Here is a 23,410-nt window from a genome sequence, read left to right on the forward strand (position 1 = left end):
TCATGTGTATGTTAATCAGTGGAAACGGATGACGAAGTTCACATCATTTGCATGTTTTGTCCCCAAAGATATCTTCATGGTACCGCTTCTCACACTGCAGAAAGAAAATAATGTCATCAGCATTAATCTTTAACTCGAAGAGCACACCAAGAGTTCAAACTGGTTCAATCAAATTCAAACCAGTTCAGGCTAGTTCAAACCTGTTTAAACTGGTTCTGTTCCAGACTGGCTCAAACAGTTTCAGACGGGTTCAAACAAGTTAAATCTAGTAGTTTCAGAATGGTTTTAAACGGGTTCTGGCTCAAACCAGTTAAATGTGGTTCAGACTGTTTCTGACTGGATGAAACTGCTTCAGCCTGGTTCAAACTGGTCTGACCCAGTCCAGGAACTGCAAACAATACAGTTTACATGTTTTGAACTAATAGGTTGCTTGAGGTAAAAGCCTCTGCTAAATCTAATGATACGTACTAGTGTCAGTGTTGCCAGATTGGGCGGGTGCCCGCCCAATTGGGCTACTTGGGATGAGCGGCTGCGGGTAAATATCGGAAAAATTGGCCATTTGGCGTTTTGAGACCTTTTGGGCCCATAGAAGTCAATGTAATTTGTTGAATTTGGGCGGAATTTGGTGCATTTTCACGAAGCTTTTGGGCGGGATTTGGTCAGACACATCTGGCAACACTGACTAGTGTTTGGAGTGTAATGCTGCTCCTCACCTTAAGTTGGGCCAGGTATTGGGAGGCCTGCAGGGCCGAGATGCCAAGCCGATGCACCAAGATGCCCTCTACGACGTCCGCCACCCCCTTGGCCAAGCTCATGCTCCCACAGACGTACAGGTGCCCCCCGCGCTGGTGCAGAGCCTGGACCAGCTCCTCAGCCATCGAATCCCGCAGCACCTCTTGCACATACATCTAGAGCAGAGTAGAGCAGAGCAGATATGTCTGGATACTGTTGTCTGTGAATAACAATGCCTGGACATGTTATATATTGAGTGATTGAGCGAAGTGCTGAAATTGTGTGTGTGTGTGTGAGTGAGTGAGTGAGTGAGTGAGTGAGAGAGAGAGAGAGAGAGAGAGAGAGAGAGAGAGAGAGAGAGAGAGAGAGAGAAGTGGGTGGGAGAGCAAATGGTGACTATGAGAAAGACATGGGGATAAAACCGTGTGGTGTTTGACTTGTGTGTATTTGTGTGACGTGTGTGTGTGTGTGTCTGTGTCTGCGTGCATGTGCGTATGTAGCAGTTTGGGATTCTTCTTCCATCTTATTCTTGTTTTTCTGTCTATATCACTAAAGATGAAGAGAAATACATTTGGATTGTTCGTGAGCTGTAAAAAATATAAATTGACAAAAAAGTATGTTTTCTGAAGACTTCGAATTCTCACCTTGGGCTGACTGGGCTGGCGTGAGTAAGCAGTGCTGATGGTACTGAACACGCCCCTGCGTTTCATCTCCAGCACCTCGTCCTTGTACAAGTGGTCCAAGTCCGCACTGCGACAGCCAAACACCAGTCCCATGGGCACACCGGTAAAACCTGGGCAGAACCGACACAGTCACTGGGTGAAAAAAGGTTGGGAAACACTGGCCTAGGGCACCAATTGTCTTTGGGGACATCGTCTAGCCGTAGTCAACCAGTTTATGTGCACTGTAATGTTTTGATAGAATAACAATAACATACCAGTCGGCCAAACCGTTATACTGTAGGCCTATGTCTATGATATTAAACATTTTCTGATGGTGGGCCGCTTGTATTTCCACATAAATCATCCCATTACACATGGACATTGCCATCAATGGCACAAACATCACACATTAATGACAGAGAACATTCTTTGATGCAGTACTACTGTAGCAGTAGGACACTGCTTTACCTGTCTTTTCCAGATCATGAAGCCACTGTTGCCAAAATCCCCTATAGGGGGCGATGCCACTCCCTGCCCCGACCAAGATGACTGGTACATTGCGGTCTGGGAGGTGGAAGCCTTTGGAACTAAAAGCAAAAGAGAGAATGATTTGAGACAAGAATTAAAGCCCTCTGAACGACTCCTCCAACAAAGTGCAAAGCATCATTTGATTCCATTCGTTTTCAACACAACCCCATACACCAGTGGTCTGCCGCCACCACCACCTGTGCATTACCATTGGCGTCTATTTTGTGAGATTCACTCATTAGCACAATCCCTTGCTGAATCACTGCAATGCTATATTTGTTGCATACAGTGCACCAGCTTAAAAAACCATAACAGGGATTATTGGTATTGCAGAGGAAAAAGAAACCTTAAATCAGTTAATAATCAGACAGAATACTACTGGTCAGACCCACCACAAGGCTGACCGCGAGTTGTGTCCACATTATAATTAATTTGGTCATTAGTACTCCGCTGCATCTCTGCATACTGAATCGATTAGTGTCACCAAGGCTGCAAAGCAAAGGGACTGATTTGCCAAATTACCGCACACACGTGCAAACGCATTTCGGCTCTCAAGCCATCATCATCATCACGAAGCTGTCCAAGTCGTAATGTAGGTTATTATAAAGGCCCTCTGCTCTGTCGTAGTGATATAGTACTATGGCAGTAATGCTTTTTCAGTAACTATTACAGCTTTCCACTGGTGGAACCCCATGTGTTAGGGGTTTACGAAGCATTTTTTAATGTTTTCGTTTCAGTTCCATACCTGTGAAGGAAACAAGGCACCAAGTCTCCTTCCTTGACTGTATTTAGCCAGGTGCTACAGACACCATGATGGAGTGGCCCGTGCCCATCTGTGAGGGACAGCCACACATAACCATAGACACAGACAGGCAGATAGAGGGGGTCACTGGAGAACAAGTACAAATGAATCAACACATAGCACACACACACACGCCATCAAATTCCAATGTTCTTACATTTGGGGGAAAAAAGGCTGGATGGAAAAGACTAGTCAGGCCAAGAGCAATGCAAATATTGTTTCTGATCTCCCGAAAAAAAGCGGGAACTCCATCCACTTAGTCAGACACCAGTCCACCAGTAGCAGACCTAGGGAGCAGTGTTGCCAGATGTGTCTGACCAAATCCCGCCCAAAAGCTTCTCAGAAACCGCCAAAATGCGCTAAATTCCTAGCCTGGCTCTCGCGAGACCCCTAGTGCTTCGTGCATCTTCGTTACACTTCGTGAGCTCGCACAATCCATCTGCGAGAGCCAGGTTACTAAATTCCGCCCAAATTCAACAAATTACATGGACTTCTATGGGCCCAAAACGGCTGAAAAAAATGCCAAATGGCCAATCTGGCAACACTGCTAGGGAGGCGGGTCAACCATGCCATTAGGGAAACAAACGTTGACTGTTCTGGTCTTGGTCAGACCAAGTCTCGAAGATATTTGAAAGTTGATGATAATCAGGCTAAGGAGAGACTGTATGCACAAACCTTGAGTATGGTAGTTCACAACAGTCACGGTGAGATGGAGCTCATCAGGGCAAAGGTCAGGGTAGGAGCTAACGGAATAGAGGCGTGGCTTCAGCAGCGGCAGCTGGGCGAGGAGGAAGGGTGCTGTGAGCTCCAGCGATGGGAACAGTTGGACGAGCTCAAGAAGCGTGGGCCTGTAGAAACTCACCCATCGCACATACTCCTCAGAGTCCTGAAATGTAGCAATCAGGTTGTCATTGGGGATTTGAGATTAACAGTGATATATTATGAGGATGCTGGATGAGGATGAGGATGCTGGATGAGGATGAGGATGAGGATATGAAAAATATAACACAGCCCTGGACGTGCTCTTTGGGACAGCATCATCGCTAAGTAACTTAATTTTTGACTTTATTTGTTGCAATGCAATTTCCCATTGGCAACCAACAGTAACCAGTTAGCAACAACAACATTTTTGTGAAACGGGGTCCTGGGTGACTTTCACACACACACACACACACACACACACACACACACACACACACACACACACACACACACACACACACACACACACACACACACACACACACACACACACACACACACAACAATAATAATATGGTTTGGACCGACACAAATCAAGATACCTTTAGTTATACATACAAAATACAACGATACGATAGGTTTGGATTTAGCAAGTAAAGTACTCAATAAATTTGAGTACATTTGAGCATATTACCATAGCTAACGTGAGAAGCTGCTGCCTGTCGTTGACATGTGTGGCGATCTGAGAAATCTTGTAGAGCAGGGCCTGCGAGGGGGGGCTGGTGATGTCCAGGAAGTAGGTGAGGGCCTGTGCTAGAGGGCATGCTGGGATGCGCCGGTCCAGCTGCCAACATGGCGTGCCTGAACATGATAACACAGATATAGTCTCTTCATACTGGTCATACACACACACACAGCTTTCTACAGTACATTGTGCTTATAGTTGCCATCACCATTTGTGCAAAACAAAAAATAACATCACTGATCACTTTTAATATCATTTAGTGGATGAAAACGTGTCTTCAACAATCTGCTGTTCTCAACTTTGTCCTTGCACAAAGCCATTTTTTTATTTAACGCAATTAATGGTGAAGTTTGAGATGTTTCTTCCCCTGAGGTTTTGTTACAGTAACTTGTTCAGCTCTGAACAAGAGCAACCAACCTGAGCCAGAGGAAGTCGCAAGAGTTTCCAGATGTAAGCTCTGGTTAGTAGGTGGGGCATCCGTCAGGAGTTTCAGGATCCCTGTCACCAGCTCTGCAGGGTTCCCTGGAAATACTCCCACGTGGTCACCTGGGACAAACTCTAAAGGCCCTGCCCCACTCTCTTGCTCCAGTTCCACCAAGATTGTAGAGCGACTGAACGCAAATGACACAAGGGTAGTCCATTAGAAACTTAAAGTAGTCCATTAGAAACTTTTTTTTAACTTAAAAAACTCGGCAAGGGTGTCAGATGATGCTCAATGGATAGGTTTCCATTCAATCAGTTTCATCAAAAGTAGAGAGAGATCAAAAGTAATTTCTCACTTAAGTAATGAAAATGAGCTTTTGAAACAATTTGTTTAATGTTGCTAAATAAGACAAACATGACATGACAAACATGACACATATACAGTATGGTAAGTTTAGTATGCATTTGGGCTTGTATGTGAGTTACTGAAATCATTTTGCTTACCTGGACCAGGCACTTTGTAAGTTTTCTTTCCTTTTCAGCTTCATCGGGATCACAGCTTTAGAGTGTATCTCTGACAATGCTATGGTTCAGTAGAATGAAAAGATGTGAGGAAAATGATACATAGGAAGGCTTTATTTGCAAAACGGTGCATCTCCATTTTATAGAATGTTGGGAAATTGACATTTTTGTATTGGGCATTCCATTAAACTGCATTGCAAAATGCATTTTATATAGCTTAAAAAAGTATGTTCTCAAAATATTTGAATGGTAAGAATTCACACATGGGTGATATGACCTCTAAACAGTAATTTCCAATAATAAAATGCAAAAGTCAAAAAATGGAGATACACCGTTTTGCAAATAAACCCTTCAATATACTATGATACATATATATATGTGTGTGTGTGAATCGGGCATAGAAACATTAACAGGATGTTAAAAGCTTTGTCTGTAGGCCTCAACAGACTGAAAGTATTATCGCTAATCAATGTAATTGCTAATCTTAGTAATTCGCCTGAATGAGATGTCCACCTCTGGTCATTTCTGAGCTCAAAGATTAATGTGGATCCCACTATTGAGTGTTGTAAATGAGGGTTTTTCTTTAATTAAAAGGTTCACTTATTAGTATTTCGATTGAGGCATTTAACCAGACAACTTAATTGCTCTCTGTAATATCACTGTCACTTGAAGGCCCCATGTGTGATGGGAGTGTGAAGAAATAATCCTTAGTTAGAGAGAAAAAAATACGCACATCCGTCTCAAAAAGATTGGGTGCAGGACCAGCAAAAATACCATGAAAAAACTGAAAGAAAAGTCCGCGACACCAAGCTCCCGTTGCTTTTTTTTGTGCCGAAACGTCACATTAAAAAAAGCAACGGGAGCTTGGTGTTGCAGACTTTTCTTTCTTTTTTTTCAAGAAATAATCCTTATCCATGTGTCCTCACCAAACAGTGTTGCCATATGGAAAATGCTGCATTATTGTACCAAAACCTCAAAATGATCTTTTTGGGGGGCTTTTTGGGAGGAAATTATCGTACAAGACCCAAATTGTTGTTGGAAGGCATCTAAATTAATTGAATGACAACTCGTACATAATGATTTTTTGATCGTACAGAGGACAAAATGGGCAAAACTATGGTACAAATACGATAATTATCGTACATCTGGCAACACTGTCACCACATGCAGAGAACTATTACAGCACGAATAGACCAGGCGCGATGCGATTCAAGCGACAGAGCAATACGCACGATTGAAGCGACTACAGTATGTCCGTTACAAGCAGAAGGCAAAGCATTCAAACATTCCCATTGGCTGTGGTCACTGACCTCTATACAGTCATTGGTTGTCACGGTTGGTCGCCGAACCAGGTCATAGAAAAGTGAAAGGATTTCAACTTCAAACTGTCGCTCTCGTCGCGCAAATCGCCTCTTGTCTCCAGATTTGCTTTTGTCACTTTTTTTTGAGTCGCTTTTGCGACTCAATACAAAGTCAATTACTTCCGTCGCTCGCCTCACTCTTGTCGCGGTAGGTGTATTTGTGCGGTTAGTCGACTAACTTTGGAATTAGTGAGCTAACTGACTAGTGTTGGGTTGGCCCTACCAGTGTGTATCTCTGAGCATGACATGCATAGCCTTTAAACGTAACATACCAGCCTAATGTTATCTGGTGGTGGAGAGCATGCATTTCCTCACAAGTCATTGTTATGTTGCATGTTGGAACGTGGACACGCCATTAGAACGCCATTACACAAATACCACCACAAATACCACAACAGCCACATGAAGCTGTAAACACGGCACTAAACAGGCGGGGAGAAGTAAACAGCAGAGACAGAGTACTCACTAGAGTACTCACTACCTTGGTTATAATTAGACCTACACTCGCTGAAATTGCTGGGCTTGGAGGTATAGGGTGCATTCCAATATGTAGATTTCCGTCCTCCACTTGTGCTTGTGGCCTCGCATGCTGCTGACGCCCCGCTTCCGTGGAGAAAACAGTAAAGTTTTCCCCACTGTCAGCCTAGCCACAAAAATTTTTCGGGGACTGTTCTTCATTCACCATCACAATTGCAAATGAAGGAAATGACATTAGAATTCTGCTTTTGCAAGGTATTGAATTAATTTTCTGTCGTCGTGATGACGTCATCATGAGGGCACAAGCAGGCAAGTGAGCAAGAAAAGATGGTAGTCTGCATATTGGAATGTATCCATACAGTAAGTTACTGTTCATTGGTGCTTTCAAGATGGTAGACTTTCCACATGGCTGTGTGGAGGTATCAGAATCGTCACTTTGGTGTTGCATTCCATGTTCATTAGCCTCTGCCTCTTAGATGTAGCCTAGTAAACTAGCCCCACCCGCCAGCGGCCAAAAATATTTTTGCCTGTGAGTGGGTCTAGCCTCGGGCAATGCCCCAATGCCCTGAATCTGGTTGGCCAATCACAACGCAGGACATTTGGTTTGATTTGTTTTGAATCTTTGGATGCAAATCAGATGGGGTTTTCAGGGAGTGACGACAAAGCGTTGGCCAAAAGGCACAGACACAGTTTAAAAAACAATGGATTGTTCCCATCAACAATCCTCCGATGTCTCATTCATCAGGGCCAGACTAAATTACACATTTAATTCCACATTTAGTCTGGTTTATCAGGGTATCTTAGATGTGTTTTTGGACATTTCAATGACATTTTAACGTCTACTGGAAGACGTAAACACTGCACAGTACAGGCAGGAACAGCAAAAACAACATAACAATCTGTCATATCGTGACTTCAAAGAGTGCTCTGTGTCTGGGTGATGATTACCTCTGACGCGGTCCAACTGGTTGTTGTCATGCTGCACCCTGTATCTATGAGGATCCCAGGTGTCTGAAGGTCCTTCCAGGACAGAGAGCTGACCCTGTATTCTGAATTCCTTGCAAGCCTCCTGAAATAATTGGTACACAAAGTCCACCATCAATAGCATGTAATGGTATGTTAGCGACTTAGTTGGTTCCTAATGTTGCCAATTGTATTGCAACAAATAAAGTCGCTTAGTAGTTACTTAGCCATGATGCTGTCCCGAAGCGTGGGGCTCTGTTATATTTTTTCACATCCTCATAATCACTTGGATGGACCTAACTAGCTATAATTAATTCATTATATTTTTTCTTTCTTTCTTTTCAATGTATGGTGCCTAAATTAATGTTCAGATTTGTGTAGAACTTTTAATTGTGTGTGATTTTATTGTTGGACCCCAGGAAGAATAGCTGGGTCTGCGCCCAGCTAATGGGGATCCTAATAAACTAAACTACACTAAACTAGCTGAAGGTAGGCCTGATGGTGTTTCAAGCTATTTGGGCTTGGATACATTTATTTGCATAACACAAACTTGAACTTGAACGTTTAGATTTCACAGTTGTTTTATGGTGTCGATACTTCACAGGTGAATGGCATAATTATCTCATAATTATATCTTTGCTGGCATTACAGCACTGTCTGATAACCTATTACTCAGTAAATTCAGCTAACCTGTAAAGCCTGTTGTGCCCAAGCACGGAATGAGTCTTCCTGCCCATTCAGCTCATCTCCCTCTCCAACGGGGAGCAAACACTTGGCCCCAAGGAGTGCCAACCTGGCGTCCAAAGCATGGGCAAAGGCACAGAACTGGGGGTACATGCGAGAACCCAGGCCAAATACACAGTATCTGTGGGGGAGAACAATTAGTAAGACAATTCAAGTCAATTTAAAAGTTCAAGTCATGTCAAGTCAAGTCAAGTTGGCTTTATTGTCAATTTCTTTACATGCGCTGGTCATACAAAGAATTGACATTACGTTTCTTACTTTTCCATGCGGACATAGACACAGACTTAAGGTATAGACAATTAGACACACACACACACACACACACACACACACACACACACACACACACACACACACACACACACACACACACACACACACACACACACACACACACACACACACACACACACACAGCTGCTGGTGTGACCTAGACCTATTTTAATATTTATTTTTCTTCAAAATGCTACTATTACTATGTCAGAGCACTATAAAGGACTTTTAGAAAAAGCACAACAAATACCTCTTCTTAATGTATGTTCTCTACAAGTCTTCTGTTGTCCAGTCTTGCACTTTAAATGTCTGTATGAGCACTGTCTATGTCCATACTGTCTTATGTCCATGTATGAGTACTGTCTATGTCTATACTGTCTATGTCCTTACCTAGATTAGTCTATGTCTGCATGGGAAAGCAAGAAACGTAATTTCAAATTCTTTGTATGACCAGTGCATGTAAGACAGTACAGATATAGAGTATGTATACAATATATACAGCAAAGTGCAAGACTGGGCGACAGAAGACATACATAGAACATATATTAACAATAGGTATTGTTGTGCATTTTTAGTTATGTCCTATTGTGACGATTCTGACATAGCGATAGTAGCATTGTGAGATAAAAATAAGCAATTTGTATAGTGCAATATTTACATTGTCTTATTATGACATTGTAAAAGTGGTAGTAGTATTGGCGCATAGAGATATTTAACCCAGTTTGAATTGTTATCAGCACTTCTAGTAATGAAGCCATATGGTGTCTCCTCTGGATTTGTTGAAAGTGTTGAACATTGCAAAAACAGTAGGATTCAGACTGACCTGAATTTATTTCCAAGGGATTGCAGACTGAAGAGGGCCTTTTTGAAACTCTGCGACAGAAAGATATACAGGTGGTCATCATTGGTGATATTCCATATGATATTGTCAGCATACTCCGTTCAAGAAGACACTTTTGCACACCTCTGTAGTTGGACAGGTGCGTACGATATTATCACAGTGTGGTTGTCATTCAAGTGTAAAGAAATCCCCCACACTGTCCATTCCACCAACAAACTTTAATACAACGTTTCAGTCATCCAACCTTCTTCAGGTAAAGTAATTTGTCAGCATTCTCAAAATTTTACCCTGAGAAAGAGTGTGCCTTTTACCTCTCCATTCTCTGGGCAGTCTCCACTTCCAAAAGTGCTGGTCACCATAAGAAGTAGGCTCTCTTTTTCAAGGTCACTGATGACGTAATCTTTCATGCACAGCAGCTGAGGATGGTGCAAAGGTAAAGTTGGTTGGATGATAGATTGGATTGTAATGCACTGCACTCCAACTGTGTAACACCTTTATATAGTAGTAGTGTAGTACTACACAACTAGGGCATTACAAGCATTATAGTAATGCTTTATATCCATCGCCATTCTAAAAGCGACAAATTATAGTGGCCGTGTCTAAGTGCATTAAACAGACGAGCCTTGTACGGTATGGGCTGTGTGCTGCTACTCAAACGAGAATGACTTCATTTAAGATTGTTGCCTCCTACCCTGGAGTTGAAGGCACAGCTGAGCATGGAGTTGAGGTTTTTGGCCAGAGTCTGTGACTTCCCGGTTTCTGTGGCGTACAGCACAGTGGAGCGCACACGCAGGGCCATGGCTCTCCGCATCAGCAACACGGTGAAGAGTGCTGCTCTGTGGGATAGAGAGGCCATGTAAACACTCAATAGTGATTTCCATTACGCTAATATGTGACCCAGCAAGATGTAAATGTTAGCATCTTGTGTTAAAGGGACATTGTGCAGGAAATGGTCAAAAAAGGTACTGCAACTATGCTGCTCATTGAAACTGGGCTGCCTATTGCCAAATTTGATCTTTACATGAATGTTTACTAAGTAATAAACAAATATTTTCTAGTATGGTCCAAGTACAGTCGTTTTTGCAGCTAAAAATGGCTATTTTTGGAAATTCAAAATGGCGGTCCATGGAGAAGATCCCCCTTTCCATGTATGAAAAGTGAAATTTTTCCTGTCATAATGAATACTTGAATTTGATGCTGGTGGTAAGTATTCATGAAAAAGGTAACATTAGTGAATGGGCAGCATGAATTCTGGAAATAAACAACTCAAAATCTCACACAGTGTCCCTTTAAAGGACCAGTTCAGTCAATTTCAAAATGCAGTTGTAATGCTCACACTACCCTGGACTTGTCAGTACCTGAGATTTTTTTTTCTTCTTCAGCCTTTTCTGAGATCCTGCTCATTGTAATGGGGGCAGAGCTTTGTTTACATTTCAAAAAAACATTCTTATTTATTCCCAAAAACAACCAAAAGGTTATACAACATCAGCAGACAACTAGCAAACAGCGGTACCTTTTTGGAAAATATTTGGAGTGGGACTATGTTAATTTAAAAAAAATTTAAACAAACGCTGCCCCATTAGAATAGCTCATATCTCGGAAAGGGTTGAGCCGAAAAATGTGGCATCATCGGGTACTGTCAAGTCAAGTAGCGTGAGCAATACAACAGCATATTGAAATTGACCAAACTGGTCCTTTAAATGCTTTAAAATAGCATACAGTACCAAATATTTGAATTATATCACTGATGGTACAGGACTTTTAAGCTATTTCCTAGTTGGTGTTGGTGACCTGAAGCTGGCGAACTGCATATTTGGAAGAGGTGTATGACCATGCAAGCAAAGGGCTCTGACCACTATGGCCATATACATACACCATCACTACCCATGAACAAATGGAAAAATCTGGACATTGAAGCATGTTTTTCTTTTTTCAATTGTTGTGATGGTGTGTGCACATAATGTGTGTCATTGAAGGGATATGGTTGTTTAGGGATATACTGGAGTCCGTTATTTATCACAGTTCACCAACACCAACTGCCTGCAAAATGTCAATAGGGGGCAGTTTGTTTGGAACTTACTTCAAGGAAAACCACAGCTATTTTATATCAAATGGGGAATAAACAACGAGATTAAAACCTGGCCACAGCACAGAAGTGGATTTCTCTTTTCTTCAGTTTCTTGCTCTCATCTTTCCAGACATGTGTTTCCCAGGCCTCAGGCTATAAACAACAACAAACAAGAACAACAAGTGGTAGATGTGCATCAAAATGATGTAAGTTATGACAAATCATGTGTCTGTACATATGTCACACCACACCCTGCCGTGCGTGTCTTCTCTATTTTGACAATTAATTTGTATTTACAGTATAGATAGGTAAGTATACGTAGGCCTGCACAGATTACAGTGTGAAAGGATTTTTTATCGTGATAGAATTGTAATACCGGTATACTAAGCGTATACCTATCTCATTGTAAATCATTGTGGAGTGGCAACAAAATTAATGGTTGGGAATATCTATTTTCCAACCATTAATTTTCCTGCCCCTCCACAATCATTTACAAGGAGATGGGTACAAGACAAGGGTATTCTCCCTTGAGAAAATCTCGGGAGGTAGATACCATATTTAAAAGGCACTTCCATCAAGGAAGAGGATGCAAGCCAGAGAAAAATGATACACTTCCCCACCCAAAGTCCGACCCATTGGTAATGGAATCCAACTTGGATCAAGGACCAGCAGGTGTATACATTTTTGGGCCATGACTGCTCACACTGACTACACACCTGCTGCAGCCTCTTTGTACTGATGGGCGGGCCTGCCTGACCACTGCAGAACACACTAAACTACATCATAACAACATTACTATGACATTATCGAGACCTTAAAGTAACAGGTTAAGACTTGATCTCCGCAATTTTGTTGACAATAAGGAACACAGACTCTGTGCAAAGGGGTTAAATCAGTTTGATTCTGTGTTTAGCACAGCCCAGAGCCATCTAATAACAGAGTTACGTCACTCCCATAGACCTCTATGGACCAATCTTTCCACAGCAATGGCGGCTCTCATGGAGCCTCACGGAGCGTTAACATGGAAATCCCCATTGACTTTAGTTCTATTAGAAGTTACTTAGTTCTAGGAGGTGGCCGTAGAACACAGAAAATGTGGTAAAGGTAATGTAATTTGTTTGTACTTAATCTTTGTTTGGTATGTGATGGTTCTGTGTTAGTTTCCAACGAACAGACGTTTACTGTTAAGAGACATTTTAATCTACGCGAATCACATCACCAACCGACTTCCTGGTCCCCGGTTTGCGCAACTCTGTTATTAGATGGCTCTGGCACAGCCATAAGATCATGCTTCTGGCACCTGGTAGTAGTAGAACGGTGAAAGGATGTAGTTGGCCATTTCCTGGTGGAAGACAGTCGTGAGAGAACCTGACATGGGTGGAACCAACCAGACCCAGTCAGCGGGGCACCCTCCACGGACACGGTACTCTGTCTCCAGGTGCTGCTTGAAGGACTCGGAGGCTGAATAGTGATCCGTGATGGTCACCTTGTTTTTCTAGTATGAACAGCAAGGAAGAGCACTCAGAAACAGATTCATACCCAACTAGGGTGACAGGAAAATCACTGTGACAGGAAAAAGGAGGACATATTTTCGGACAGGGTTTTTTTGGGGGTCGTCCTCCAAGAAAATGTGCGTTTCTTAGATGCAATTTCATGCATTTTACTGCATTTTTGTCCGGCTTAAAACTGTGCCTTATGCCGGACAAGGCACTAAAATTATATTATAGGGAGCATGTTTCAAATTGGCTTATTATTGTCTTATATACTGTATTGTACAATTGTACTTTTAGATGATTTATATGTTTTATTAGAGTAGGTAGCCTGATCAGGGACTGAGGTTGCAAATTAGCTATCTAGCTATAAACCTTTCATGTATTCACATCTGCAAGTTGTGTCATGGCTCTGCCATGTCATGTTTGTAACAATGTGCACTGCATTGTCCCTGCCAAATAAACTACAAATAAAAAAAATAAAAAATAAAAAAGACGGACGATCCATCCTAAAGACGGACGTCTGGCCACCATATGCCCAACCAAATGGTACACAACCAAGTTACATTATTGTACCATTATCAGATGCAAAAAAAGGATCAGTGATGGTCACTTTGTTTTTCTATGAACAGCAAGGAAGATCACTCAGAAACAGACTCATACCCAACCCAATGGTACACAACCAAGTTACATTATTGTATAATCAGTGATGGACATAATGGATTCATTAGCCTAGTTACAATCTAGTGCCATATATTCGAAATGACCTTGTTTTACCTGTATAATGCAACCAGGTGATCATTTATGATCATTATAAAGTTAATCTATTTTGCCCACCATTGTGTAGCCTATAATGCCATGCAAAATCAATCAATCAATATGGTATGGCACATATGGAGAGGTTATTATCTAATGCTACATATTCCTGGCTAAATATGTGTGCTAGCCTAATTGTTCTCAGATTATAGAAAAGAGCTGAAACAAAGAGGCTGTACAGACGTAACATACTAAGACTGTGTGTAAGCTAGCTTGCCCATTGTTGTGTTTGTATACTGTAGCATGTGCTGAGGTGTCAAAAGTCAAAGTACATTTGTTGTGTATAGTAATTACAAAACTAGCACATGACATTACATAGCTGTTACACCATTTACTCCATTGTACCTAATCAGATAGACTGTTCTGTTACTGAAAAACAATGAAAACAACAAATTTGATCCAACCACTGCAGAGTTAAAGTTAGAGTTAGCTGATCTTAAGACAAGTACATGGGTCTACTTGTTACTCAGATAAGTTACTACATGTTGGAAGCAAACTGTTTCTTTTTTTTAACTTTTACTTTTGATTAGGACTGCACAATATATCGAAAATGCATCAAAATCGCGATATCAAGAGTGGCGATGTGCGTATTGCGAAAATTACTTAATTATCGCAAACAAGGATCAATAGCTGAATATCAACAAATGCGGAAGAAGCCCGCCATGACCAAAGCCACGCTCTCCACACAGACCGACAAATCAGTGATAAGATCGCTATCGAGGTATTGCATGCTGTTATCGAATGTCGAATTTTTTTCTGATATTGTGCAGCCCTATTTCTGACACCTCTGAGCATTTGGCAAGTGCTCCAACCTGGAAACTGTGAAGAACAGCGATGTTGACAGCCAGTAGGGCCTGGTCCTTCCAAAGAGACGAGAGCCTTTGAGTTTCCAAGCCCATCTTACGACCAACTTGCTGTCATACAGAAGACACACACACACACACACACACACACACACACACACACACACACACACACACACACACACACACACACACACACACACACACACACACACATAAATATTAAATACAGTAGGCCTATTTTATTTTACATGTATATGGTTAAAAGTCATGACAAAGTCCTTGTATTTAGTAATTATTTGCTATTTAGGAAAATATTTGGCCCATGGGTGCGTTTCTAAACATCATTGTTGCTAAGTAAGTTGGTTGCAATGCAACTTTCCATAAGCAACCAACTAATTTGCTGACTGGTTTGCAACGATGCTTTCGGGAAACGGAGCCCAGGGCCGATGTAGGCCCTAGACAAAAAAGGACTTGGGGCCCTTTCCCTCTCTTCACTCCCCTCAAGAGAGACTTTGTTCGCAGTATCATTGCACTTTTTGGTCATTGAAATTACTAGGGAGGTGTTGCCCCACTCACAAAGATGTCATTGTGGCCCTTTCAAAGTATAGATGCATATCATACAAATACGAATACATATCATTGACTGGGGACCCCCTTTCACCTGGGGCCCATAGGCAATTGCCTAGTTCGCTTGCCTGGTTGTGACAGGCTCTCTGTGGCCATACCTCCAGTATATTGTAGCGCCGGGTGTCACACAAATCCCTTACTCCAATCTCTGTGCCCATGTACCAGCCGCTGAAGGGGCAGGCCGAGAACTCCAGTCCACCGATCTCTAGCAACATGTTGGTCACTGCAGGCACGGTATACCACCTGAGCTGGAGGTCCTTAAACCAGTCATATCTAAGGAAGAGAAGGCCACATTATGTCATGGATTACAGCACATCATCAGTGATGATAACTGACAAGTCTCATTACTTATCAGACCTTGAGGGGAAGCTACGTATGGCAAGGCTCAGTGTGTGTGTGTGTGTGTGTGTGTGTGTGTGTGTGTGTGTGTGTGTGTGTGTGTGTGTGTGTGTGTGTGTGTGTGTGATGGTTTTTTGTAAAATATATTTCCTGCAACTAAAGAGTGATGCGATTTTAATATGTGAAGTCGCACTGGTGCCAAAAGTTTTAACTCCCATGCACAGGCAGGCACTAGTAACTGAATGATTGCAAATGCCCTGTTAAAGAAGGTTTACCGCTTGACTTAACAGCTTTTTATTTTTCTTCAAAGCAAACAATGTGCTTGGTGTGCAGCATCATCAGGTCCACCCAGGAATTCTGGAATTGGATTTGGAATTCTGGAATTGGAATTCTGGAAAAATGACTGCTGGTGCCATTCATAGATGTGTATAGAAGACTTCTATACACATCTATGGTGCCATTTAACCTGATGCCCTAAAACACTACCCAGGCTCCGCCCTCACAGTGACGCAACACCTTCGGCTCAGCTACACTCACTCAGGAAAATTGTTTGTTCAGGTACTTTCGGGTTCCCTCCACAACGGGAAACTCCACCCACTTTGTCGGGAACTAATCAACTTTGAGCATTTCCAACCGTCCTGGGTAGAGGCGTGTTCAAGGCAGTGATGTTGTATTGCAGACGTTCTATTGGGACTAAGAAATGTTTGGTTTAAACTTTGGCTCAGCCTGTTCTGCTCTCGACCAGTAGCAAACGGTTGCCCGGTTGCCTTGACCCCCATTCTGGCAAAATGCATGGAGAGGGTTGTAATCAGACATCTCACTGCATCCCTTAACCAACACCTGGATCCCATGCAGTTTGCGTATAAGCCTCACAGAGGGACTGAAGATGCCACCCTCATTTTGACTAACATGCTCACCAAACACCTGCAAAATGCCAAGGCATATGCACGGATTTTATTTATTGATTTTACAGCAGCTTTTAACACAATGCAAATCCACATTTTACTCCAAAGGCTCCTAGACCTAGGGGCTGATGGAGGATTGGTGCACTGGATAAAGGATTTTTTAACTGACCGCCCACAACGAGTACGCACCAGAGACTTGCTCTCAGAGGAACTAATCCTCAACACGGGGGCCCCACAAGGATGCTGTCTGTCTCCTGTGTTGTTCTCTGTGTATACTAATGAAATGTCACTGCACCACAATGTTTTTAAGTTAGTGAAATATGCTGATGATATGGCTCTAGTGGGACTCTTTTATCAGAACGACAGCATATCTGAATACGTGGATCATGTTTTTAAGCTAGAGCAGTGGTGTAAGAATAGCTCACTTTTACTTAATGTTTCCAAAACCAAGGAGCTAATTCTTAATTATACTGGTGTCCCTTCACCACTTTTAATCTCTGATCAAAATGTTGAAATTGTCAGCTGTTTTAAGTATCTAGGCACATATATTGATTGCAAGCTTAACTTCACAGATAATGTTGATGCAATATGCAAAAAGGCCAATCAACGGTTGTTTTTAATCAGGAAACTGAGAGGCTTTGGAGTAAGCTGCAACATATTGGAGAGGACATACGTAAGCCTAATAGAGAGTGTCCTTACCTACAACATTTCTGTTTGGTATGGCCACCTCACCCTGCTGAACAAGAACAGGCTGTCCAGAGTGGTGAAAATGGCTGGGAAGATCATAGGAAGACCCCAAAAACCACTGGACAGCCTGTACAGGACTGCAGTTCAGAGGAAAGCAACAAACATTTTAGATGACCCCATCCATCCTCTTCACTCTGAGTTTGAACTGCTGCCCTCAGGGAGGCGCTATAGATCATTCATTGCTAAGAAGAACATTTATAAACATTCTTTTATTCCAAATGCAATTTCCATAGTCAATAAGCTATGGCAAAGCTAGAGATATTTTGAACTAATGACTGACTTGCATATGATGTGCTGGGAGGGGTGGCTGGAGGGGGGGTGGATGCATTTGTATGTGTGTTTTCTGTCTGTCTGTCTGTCTGTCTGTCTGTCTGTCTGTCTGTCTGTCTGTCTGTTTTTTACCCTGTGAGACCAAAGACAATTTTCATGCTTGCATGATAATAAAGTATAATCTAATCTAATCTAATCTAATCTAATCTAACCAAGGGAGACGGGTCAACCATGCCGTTTAAGAATGTAAGTTGTTATGCTCTTGGTCAGACCAAGTCTCGAATAGATTTGAACGTCATGATAATTAGGCTTCCAAAATGCCTGATTTCACCCAATGCAATAGAGCCACCTCCCCCCTCTCTCTCACACACACACAAACAAACACACACACACACACACACACACACACACACACACACACACACACACACACACACACACACACACACACACACACACACACACACACACACACACACACACACACACACACACACATACACACACACACACACACACACACACCGTCTAGCAGAAATTGTTCACTCACACACTCACTTCAAGTGCATCATTAGCAAAACAATGAGTGTGTGGAGAGCTTTGATATGAAAAGAGGTATCCAGCCTCTGACCCAGTATGGAGCCAATCTAAGGAAAGAAGTCTGACAAGAGTAAAGGGCAGAGAAACTACTTTATCGTTGGTCAACTCGAAATACTACAAATAGCAGTCAGACTTGATTGACTGAATGCCACTTTTCTCCATTCTTCGTGGACGGGGGAGAAGCTGATCCCCTTTATTCCTATGGGAGCCGTGTGGAGACAGGAAAATATGCAGGGCCGGATTAATGCACAGGGCAGATATGGCTGCAGCCTAGGGGCCCCCACCTTCCAGGGGGCCACAGATTGTCCAAAAGTCAAAAATTGCAGAATTGTGACGAGATTCAATTCTGCTGTGTTGAGTACAGTTATAAATCCTGTCAATACTCCCATGTTATCCTTAATTCCTAGCTCGTAATTTTGACACTTCATTACGAAATTTGCCTTCCACAGGGCCCCACAGCAACCAGTAGTAGCCTAGGGGCCCCGGGACATTTTGATACGGCCCTGATAATATGCCCTGGGTTTCACACGCCATGTAGTCAACAGCCCTTCACATTGGTTTGTGAATGAAGTGGCCTACGAAAGGCCATTAAGATCTTTTGCAATAAGATAATAACACACTAGAGTGGGAGTCATTTTGTTGGCTTTCTGCCAAATTAAATTGACATTATTGTTTTATGTCTCGCTTGGGAGTTTTGGTGAAACTGAATGCATTACTGCACATGTAACTGCAACTGTTGCGTAACAGATTGGTGTACCATCAAGCCTTATAGGCTACTTCAGAACAAGCTTGGGAATTCGCATGATGCCTTGCACACTTGTTCCGATCTGCCTGACGACTTGGAAACCATAGCCATTTCCCAATGTCAAATGTTCTAGCCTTGGTAGTGCGTGAAACGCCTAGGGATTGGATACTCCGAGAAGTTCACCAAAGGGTATCCAATCAGAACACTTGACATTGGGAAATGGTGCATGGCTGAAATGTTCACATGAATTTCGAAACCCAATCACTGCACTAGGAGGGAGGACAAGACATACTAATCCACAAGCACTAGTTACAGATGAAATCATTAGACATCATCTGTGATTGCTCTTCTAAAAGTTTAGGTTAAACGTTTATTTTTGAAAAAGTAATGTTTGGCTTTGATTGGCTATACGCACAATGATAGACATTTGTAGCGTCCAATTAACAGTCATGATCAATCATAAACCACGTCTCCCCTACAGGAAAACGAAAAGATGATTCGGGCACAATATCTTCATGTTGTATTCAGGGCCGTAACCAGACAATCTGAAACACTTCTAGGTGAAATACAGCATGCTGTAGGCCTACACACTACTGTGCATTTAGAATGCTTCAAACACTTCATTCAACTGCCCCTCAGATATTCGAGGAAGTTGCTTGGTAACATGCACTAACACAACCCTTTTCTGCTTGCCTATTGGCTTACAGTGAGGATATAAGCCTCAGATCCGAGGAATAAATGAATACAGCTTTAATCTCGCAAATAATTCAGGCTGCCGCTAGCCAGGCTACTTCAGGACAGACATTTTGACTGGAATGGGAGGGACTCACCGTGAGTATAAAAGAGGAAAGAAAAATCAGTCGAAACGTTGTGTTCAATAAATCGGTGAGCAGCAACAGTGTGCGGATTTTTCTTTCCTCTTTTACGCACGTTTGTTTGATCCAGCACCTGTTTTACTGGATGTGCGCGCATCACCTACACTACTGTACTCACTGTGGGTGTTCCAAGGGAACCTCCAAAACCAACTCGGGTGGTATCTCAAAGACCTCCGGGTCCTCTCCATTGGCCTGCAGAACCAGTGGTAGAACATCGAATGTCCCATATTTCGGAGTCCACCCAAGGCGAATACATATCTATGAAGAAGAGGTTCTTTATTATTGTTGTCAGTATGAAAGTAGGGTGAATTTAGGTAGCCTAAATGTAGTCACTTTTATTACATGTTCAAGTATCACTGTTACGATGTTATGATGTTATGATCTCATCGATAAACTTTAAGGACACACTGAATGAATTGATGGGTGGGTGGGAAGGGAAGACAAGTGCCATGAGCCAGATTTCTGTGCACGTGTGTGTGTGTGTGTGTGTGTGTGTGTGTGTGTGTGTGTGTGTGTGTGTGTGTGTGTGTGTGTGTGTGTGTGTGTGTCTGTGTCTGTGTCTGTGTGTGTCTGTCTGTGTGTGTGTCTGTGTGTGTCTGTGTGTCTGTATGTGTACCGTACCTTAGTGAAGTCCAGAGTGGCAGGATCTCCGCGTATGGTCCCATCTGGCATTTGATAACCAGCGTACTTGATAAGCATGCTGTTCCACACACGGAAGTCGTGCTTCCCGTCAGTTCTCTGGGCGAATATTGTGATCGCAGACCTACAAGGCCGTAGAATCATTGATTTTCAATAGTTGTTAATTATTAGTTATCTGCACAATATGCATTATGTGCATAAGTCTACAATAGGCTATAAATAGGGAAATGGCTTAACAGATGTATTACATTACATTACATTGCACTTAGCTGATGCTTTCATTTATTCAAAGCGACTTACAACTATTATTTTTCAGGGTATTGGTTACAGTCCCTGGAGCAATGTGGGGTAAGGTGCCTTGCTCAAGGGCACTTTAGCCATGGATGGAGATGTAGGGAGAGGTCAGGGGGGACTCAAACCGGCAACCCCTAGATTGAAAGACCAACTCTCTCTAACCACTAAGCTACGGCTGCCCCTACAAGATGTAGGCCTACCTTATATTTCCTCCATTGGTGGCAAACTGGAGATGCTCACAAAGGTGCTGAAACATGCCCTTGCTGGTGGTACACTTCCGAGCATCAAACACCTACAAATGATCAGAAGTCTTTTTATAACAGGGGCATGGACCCCATACCCACAAATGAGTAAGAGAGTAATAGTAGAGAAGAGTAATTTATTTCACACATACAACCCTAGCCTTAAGCTAGCGTGCAGTGAAATTAGTAATGAACAAACACGGTCATGTCTGTGTCTAAACCCACCTGTAGATTGGACCACTGTATCCTTCCAATGCATCGGGGGGCATTTCTCCACGCCTGTTTAGCTCCAAAGGCCAACTCATCTGTGGTCAGCTCATATGTGCCAGTAGCTTCAATCTCAGCACTGACCTGCTCAATCCGGGCCAAGCGCTCCTCCACTCTGTAACTACAGATTAGATTAGAGAGATTAGATTAGATAAAAACTTTATTGTCTGTTACACATGAAACAGAAAATTGACTTTGGCGTGGCTTCAGTGATTCTCACAGACATTAGACAAGACTTGACAACACGGGACAAAAACAAGACAAGTCAATACATGCATGCTGAGACCAGCTCATCTTTTGTTCAGTATGGACACATCTGAGGGGATGAAAGATTTCGCCACAACCGGGTTAGTAGTGTGTGTGTGTGTGTGTGTGTGTGTGTGTGTTGCGTGTGTGTGTGTGTGTGAGAGTGAGAATGAGAGTGAGAGAGAGAGAGTGTGAGTGAGAGAGAGCACATTTACACATGCCTATTACATGATTTCTAGCATAACAATGAATCATGATTTTATGTGTACTAGTGGATATTTACCTATATGGTGATGCACAACAAGGTAGCTAGGAGTGATATCAAATTGGGTATTAGGGAACACTGTATAAGAGAGTGAGGTCCTATTACAGCACCCATATGAAATGCAAACAGCCTAAAATTAAAATAAAACAATTAAGATGCAATTTGATTTTAAAATGCCTTTTGGCACAGCCTATTCATACAGGCTAACACATGACAAAGTAATCGAAAAGTAGCCTAATATTTCCCATAGTGTTACTGACAAATTTCCTTCGGGACCATTAAAAAGAATCTTGAATCTTGAATCTTGAAGAGTGATGGATGGGTTAACTTTTGTCCTGGTTGCGCTCCTAACGCACATTTTCAAAGCCATCTGAGCCATTGGCACCAACGTATTCTTTATGTATTCATTACAAACTAAGATCAAATTGAACAGAGGCGTCCAATCGTGTTCTCGATGTGCTTGCGTCTGGTTGCCAAAATTGCGCTTGGCGTGCGTGCGCACGAGCGCGAGTGTGTGTGAACGTGTGTCCAAACAACGAAAACGCACCTTTTCAATGAATTGTAAAATTGATTGACGAAGTCAAGCGCTTGCACCAAAAGTTCACCGCCGTTGGGAAGAGAGTCCGAAGGAGCGCGCAGCAAGGACTTTGGAAACATGACGGATCCATGGCAGACACTCGACTTGCATGGCACTTTCTAACAGCAAACAAAGATGGCATTGCATTTAACATGACTGACTGTGCGTGCGTAATATATATTAGCCCATGTAGGCTTGTTATGCAACATTTAACACGATATACCTTTACAGCCTTGTGATGGAGGGTGTCTTGGAAAGTCGACTCATCCTTGAAGTTACGCAGCCTAATGGAAGAAAATGGACATTTGCCAAAAGCCTCTGGCTCCCATTTCTGGAAAAAAAAATCACACAAAAAGACAATTGAGTTACACATTTTGAATTGATTGTTTATACGAGAAAATAAAAAATGTCCTAATAGTTTTGACTCACCTTGATCTCCTCATTGGGGCGGCTTTTTAATTCTTTCGATACAACCATTTCCAAAAAATAATTTATCTTTAAAATCCTTTCAGAGACCAAAAAACCCCGTTAGTGTGGGTGAAAGGCAAATCTAATCGACTACTGTAGCTTACTATATTACGCACGTCTGCTTGGTGGTCCTGAAGCGCAGTGAATGAAAGGTCATAACGCAGCGCTTTCCTTGTCCCGAACGCCAAACTACCCCAAACTGACAACCTGCCCATGACAGTCAGGTATTTATGGGCTGTGACGGATGGAGCGTGGTTTCTCAAGCAGGTGCATGATGTCCGCGAAGACACATACTATAGCCTAGCCTAGGCCTAGGCTATGCCTACTTAGGCCCATATGATTAGCCTAA

At 42.5% G+C, this 23,410-nt stretch overlaps 1 protein-coding gene across 1 annotated transcript; it reads right to left on the reverse strand.

Moving 5' to 3' along the window:
- Positions 1–23,070, reverse strand: nos2b (nitric oxide synthase 2b, inducible). The gene is made up of 25 exons (XM_063204556.1): positions 23,023–23,070; positions 22,817–22,924; positions 22,564–22,712; positions 21,464–21,626; positions 21,197–21,288; positions 20,685–20,826; positions 20,182–20,321; positions 15,681–15,855; positions 14,962–15,063; positions 13,144–13,338; positions 11,914–11,996; positions 10,467–10,611; positions 10,087–10,191; positions 9,758–9,807; positions 8,608–8,782; positions 7,903–8,023; positions 5,099–5,177; positions 4,589–4,782; positions 4,121–4,287; positions 3,400–3,610; positions 2,668–2,755; positions 1,863–1,981; positions 1,377–1,525; positions 714–908; positions 1–94 (listed from the first exon to the last, which is right to left on the reverse strand). The coding sequence occupies exons 1-25, from the start codon at positions 23,068–23,070 to the stop codon at positions 44–46; spliced, it is 3,246 nt and encodes a 1,081-aa protein (XP_063060626.1). The 3' UTR covers positions 1–43.
- Positions 23,071–23,410: the final 340 nt, after the last annotated feature.

The sequence above is a fragment of the Engraulis encrasicolus genome, chromosome 8, assembly GCF_034702125.1.
Source record: "Engraulis encrasicolus isolate BLACKSEA-1 chromosome 8, IST_EnEncr_1.0, whole genome shotgun sequence".
In the NCBI taxonomy this organism is placed as follows: domain Eukaryota; kingdom Metazoa; phylum Chordata; class Actinopteri; order Clupeiformes; family Engraulidae; genus Engraulis; species Engraulis encrasicolus.